We start from the raw sequence: 5,513 nt of genomic DNA, 5'->3' as shown, positions 1-5,513 counted from the left end.
TATGATGTAAGGAACACAAGATAATGATGTGTAACAAATACAAATACAACAATGTAATATGTATTACAATATATAATTTATTACATAACAAAAACACATGTTCTGGTTTGGGTTTATACAAAGTACAGAAGCTGTGAAGCATCCCTCTAAAGATGACAACATATAAAAATATAATTGTTACGATTTTTGTGCGTATTAAAGAGCTTTAATGTAACATGAATAACAAGAGTGACAAAAGCAGTGTTGTATGTCGGACAAGTTTCAGTTCCAAGGGATCAGGATCCAGTAGCAGTATGTTTTACCTGCTGTAGAGGCGGGTAAAGGGAGCCGCCATCTTACTCAGCACCACATGATAGGCCTGTAGAAACTGGCGATTCATGATGGCATACAGCACAGGGTTAATGCAACTGTTGAGCCAGGTGAGATTGGCACAGAACATGTGCAATACTTGTGGGGCGCGGTTCTGTTTGTCGGCTATGTTCAGCAACAGAAATGGGACAAAGCAGAACACAAAACAGAGGAAAACAGTGAAGCACATCCGTGTCACACGCTTGAATTCACTGTCGTCCCCTGAGGTTGCAGAATGCGATGAGTGAGCTGTTTTAGCAGGTGTGGTTGCAGGTGGTTTTTCGATGATATCAGTGGAAGGCTTCTGTGCTGCTGATGAATTTAATGCTGTGTCATTGCTTGTGGTGAAAAAGGAAGACTTTTCACAGCTCACATTTTGATTTTTCACATCCATGTTTTGGGATATTTCATGGCTGCTCAGATCAGATGTGCATGTCTTTATGCCACTCTCCACACCGCTGTCGTCGGTCCCTTGAACTGAAGATGCTGGTTTTGTCTTGGATGACCGGCGGCTGAGTCTGTAGCGGAGCAGAGCCTGTGATGCAGCCTGAACTTTTTTGTAAATTAGCAGGTAGAATGCACCAACAAAGCCCAGACCAATAAAAAAATAAAAAAATAGCAGGATGGTGGTGTAAGGACGACCCCGGGTACGATGGAAGCTGCATGTGCACACCTGTGGCACAAACACATAGACAGACCAGAGTGGACCAAAGCTGACCAGGCCGAGCGCCCACGCAAAGATGATGAGTAAAGTAAGACCGTGGTTAGAAAAAACACGGTCAAACACAGCTCTCTTTGCAACCAGGAGATATCTGCCCACTGCTACCAGGCAGAGGGTAATGATGGAGACAGAGTTGGAGAGGAAGAGGAGCAGGCCGAAGATTCTGCACCACAGATGACCACTGCGCCACCTGAGGTGTAGATAGGAGTCGACGGAGATGGGCTGCAGGATGGTGCAGTACAAGAGATCAGCAACAGCCAGGTTGACAATGAGCACATTGAAGCGAGTCCTCAGACGTGGGTCTAAAGCGAAAACCAGAACGGTCATCAGGTTCCCCACTGTACCCGTGATGGTTACAGCACATCCCCACAGCACAGCGAAGTACCGGTAGATTTCAACAGACGGACTGTAGCAGGAGAAGACATCCTCGGTGTGGTTTGTTTCATTCATCATTATTCTGTCAACTAAACAGGAATCAAAACACTGGTTAATGTCTTTGCACTGTGCTTACTGGAAGTTAAAAGGGAAGCTACTGGTGGATTACACAGTTAACCACTTCCTTTTTTAGAAACACCGCTCATTTACTTTGTTGTGAAGAGCAGGAATAGAATAGAATAGAATTCAACTTTATTGACATTGTGCATGTCACAAGTACAAGGCAACAAAATGCAGGAACACTTGATCAAAGATATTTTGATCAAGTGTATGAGCCAGTGCAGGTGTGCGCTTTTCAGGTACTTGCAGTGTGCTGTTATAGTGTCAGTCCCTTTGTTCTTTACATAACAGCGTGAAATGGTGCTACCTTACAACTTCCTGTACTTTCAAAAGTGGTTATGTATAGCTCAGGGTCCACCCTGTTACAGGGCAAAACACCAAGTCGTTTACAACATGAAAACTTTGAGTTTCTGTTATAGTCATTCATTTGTGTCACTGTGTGATTATATGTGTTGTGCTTTGATCTTTGGAGTTTTAGGAAAATCTTGCATTTAATGAATCATCAATCAATTTAGTAAACATAATTTACTGCTGTGGCTGATTTAATCTAACGCTGTCACCTGAAAATGTCCACAGTGTTAACCACAATGAAGTAGAAACTGGTTTTGTTTTCTGTTAGTCAAATTCAGCTCACTTAATGCAACCCTTAAATTGCCTTTCAGCTGAACTCAAATTTAAAACTTCTACTTAGATGTTATGGCGGAAAAACTGCATTTAATTAAGCTAAAATGTAACTGAACCAAAAATAAGACTTAACATGAAAAAACACTTCAGTAGTTAAAGATGATCATAAACAGTCATTACCAATAATCAAGGAAAATCATGACCAATTAAAAGAAAAAAGTTCTCACCTTAAAATACTTGTGGTCCCTGTTCTGACTGTTAACATGTAGCTGAGTAATTCTTTGCAGTGCACCGCCACACTGAATGTTTCTCTTCCTGCTGATGCTACTGTGAGCATGTGTCTCTTCTGTGTTGCTTAAGTACCCGTTACACTGTGAAGTGATTTGAAGCAGGGAATTTCCACTGTCTAAATTTGGGAAGCAAGATTGAGTGTATTTTTCCCTTTTCCTAATTTCTGATGTAATAATTAGATGTCCAAAAACATTTCTCATCTATCTATGAGTTATGTGTGCATGGCCTGAAATATTTTGATCATTATCACAGTATTTGCACAGTACTTCAATCAAAAGGTACTGCATTATTTTATGGATTACATTTTTATACACAGCTGTCTGCTTTTAGAAGATTAATCGGACAGTTGACTGATGTGGAGTTTAATGATCAGGTGAGTCGCTCCCTTGTCATTTCATGACAACTGAAACAGACAAAAGATGCTAAGAACCAAAAAAGGCAGCAACTGATGATGACTTCAGTAAAGGCATGACAGAGGAACTCAAGGGACGAAACAGCATTTGATCCAAGTAATGAAAATGGAATCCTGTGAAAAATGTATAACAATCTAAGTCCTAAATAGTCCAGTTCAATCTGGAGTATTTAAATTAATTTTCTACTTTGCTTTGGACAGGAAACATAAATATCAAAAGCTGCATACTGACAAATGCATATCCTTTGCACCTGCAGGTTAGTAACAGGCAGATAAAAGTGTTACCGCCAAACCACAAATTTGTCCCTTTATAGTTTCCTGTTTCTGTAAATAGAGGCCATTTTATGAGGTCTCAAATGCAACATACACACAGAGCAGTAAGTAGTGAGTCACAAGAAAATGCAGAACAACTACTGAAATTGTCCGTGACGTCTTTTCTTGTCTCTTTGAGTACAGAATTGCAACAAAGTTGTGGGGGGAAAAGCTGTGGCAGTTAATAAAGAGGATGTTTTTTTTAACATATATGACATGTATTATTAAGCAAATCCTGTTCTTAAGTTAGACTTTTCCACTGTGTGCCAGTAAAAGGACAAAAGGACAAAAAAGAGAGTTTCTGAATATTGTTTCCATTGCGCACCACAGAGGGTTCCCAAAAGCTTGTGTTTATTTCACATGAAACATGGTTTTGACCTGGCAGTGTGAAAATTAAGTCTGACACCTTTCAATAGTTTTTCTATTCACCTCAGATCTCTGACAGAAGCGGTGGAACAGCTGTAACTATGCTATTTCTATGACTTTTTTTAAAACAGGATTTCTATTGAAAGATTTTATTCGATTATTTTTCGGCTCTAATTGTATCTTTTTTTAAACTGGCTGTTATGCCAGATAATGCTCTTGTTTATTTTATGCTTTTTGTGTGCAGCACTTTGTGACTGTTTGTCTGTGAAAATGCTTAATAAATTAACTTTACTTACTTATTATAATACTAACAAACATTAATTGTCTAAAGTCCTTAACAGCAATGTTACAAAGTGCATAATGAAACACTGGGGACTTTGTCTGTGAAGGTTCTCAATCATCCAGGTCATCGTAGTCAAAGGAGCTTGCAAAGAAAAGCGTCTGGTCTTCTTTAAGTTGCTTGAAGACGTTTCACCTCTCATCCGAGAAGCTTCTTCAGTTGGTCAAATGGTGGGGAGTCCCAGATTTAAACCTAGTGGGAGTATCTCCCCGCAAAGGGACAAAAGGACCCCCTGATGATCCTCTAATCGCCTGAGCCAAGGTGTGAAACCGGGTGTGGGTCCCAATCAGCCAGAGTTTCGGGTGATCTTATTTCAAGACTTTGAAAAGGACAAAATCATTGCCCGCCTTACATATCACCGCCTTTACCCAGGGGATGCCATACCCTGCATTTACGGACTTCCTAAAATCCACAAGGAAGCTGTCCCACTCAGACCCATAGTCAGTAGCATAAACTCAGCCACATATAACATTGCAAAACACCTTGCTACCATCCTTGCTCCTCTCGTGGGGAACACCCCACACCACATGAAGAACTCCACCGACTTCACTGACAAGGTCCAGAAACCTACCCTGGATCCAGATGAAACCATGGTGTCCTTTGATGTAGTCTCTCTCTTCACTTGCATACCCACCACGGAGGCAGTGGAGACTGTCAGAAAACGACTACAAGAAGACAGCTCCTTGGAGGACAGGACCAACTTCACACCCGATCAGATTTACACACTGTTAGACCTCTGCCTTACCACAACATACTTCAAATACAACGAAGGCTTCTACAGACAAAAACATGGCTGTGCCATGGGCTCCCCCGTGTCACCTATTGTAGAAAACCTTTACATGGAGGAAGTGGAAAGGAAGGCTCTTGGCTCTTTTAAAGGGAGAATACCCAGCCACTGGTACAGATATGTAGACGAGACCTGGGTCAAAATCAAGACACAAGAAGTGGAATCCTTCACTGCGCACATTAACGCTGTGGATAAAAACATCAGGTTCACCAGAGAAGACACAAAGGACGACTGTTTACCTTTCCTGGACTGCGCTGTGCACATTGAAGAGAATGGCAAACTCAACATCGAAGTTTACCGGAAGCCAACCTCCTGTTTGACTCCCACCACCCTCTGGAACACAAACTTGGAGTAATTAGGACCCTACACCACCGGGCAGAACATGTTCCCTCTAAGCCTGAAGGAAAAAAAGAAGGAACACACACATGTAAAGGAAGCACTCAAAACGTGCGGTTATCCTAAATGGGCGTTCTTAAAGTCAGCAAAGAGGCACAGAAAAGAAGATCAGACACCAGCGAGGGAGGATAAGAAGGACAGACGCAACACCATTGTCATCCCCTATGTAGCCGGTGTATCAGAAAAACTCAGGAGAGTTTTCTCCAAGCATGACATCCTGGTGCATTTCAGACCCAGCAACACACTCAGACAAAAACTGGTTCACCCGAAAGACAAAACTCCAAAACACAGACTTAACAATGTGGTGTATGCTGTACAGTGCAGCGAGGAATGCCCAGACCTCTACATTGGAGAGACCAAACAGCCACTTCACAAGCGCATGGCACAACACAGAAGAGCCACCTCCACAGGACAAGACTCA

General features: G+C 41.8%; 1 protein-coding gene across 1 annotated transcript; it reads right to left on the bottom strand.

Annotated features, from left to right (window-relative positions):
• Positions 1-258: 258 nt before the first annotated feature.
• LOC102788305 (G protein-coupled receptor 84-like) lies at positions 259-1,522 on the bottom strand. The gene has a single exon (XM_006807566.3). The coding sequence runs from the start codon at positions 1,520-1,522 to the stop codon at positions 299-301; it is 1,224 nt and encodes a 407-aa protein (XP_006807629.2). The 3' UTR covers positions 259-298.
• Positions 1,523-5,513: the final 3,991 nt, after the last annotated feature.

The sequence above is a fragment of the Neolamprologus brichardi genome, chromosome 5, assembly GCF_056152115.1.
Source record: "Neolamprologus brichardi isolate AB-2024 chromosome 5, ASM5615211v1, whole genome shotgun sequence".
In the NCBI taxonomy this organism is placed as follows: domain Eukaryota; kingdom Metazoa; phylum Chordata; class Actinopteri; order Cichliformes; family Cichlidae; genus Neolamprologus; species Neolamprologus brichardi.
Note: the sequence above shows the minus strand (reverse complement) of the source record. Positions and strands in the feature narration are given on the sequence as shown.

Coding starts and splice junctions, on each gene's coding strand:
- LOC102788305 (XM_006807566.3), bottom strand. CDS start 1,522: ATGATGAATGAAACAAACCACACCGAGGATGTCTTCTCCTGCTACAGT.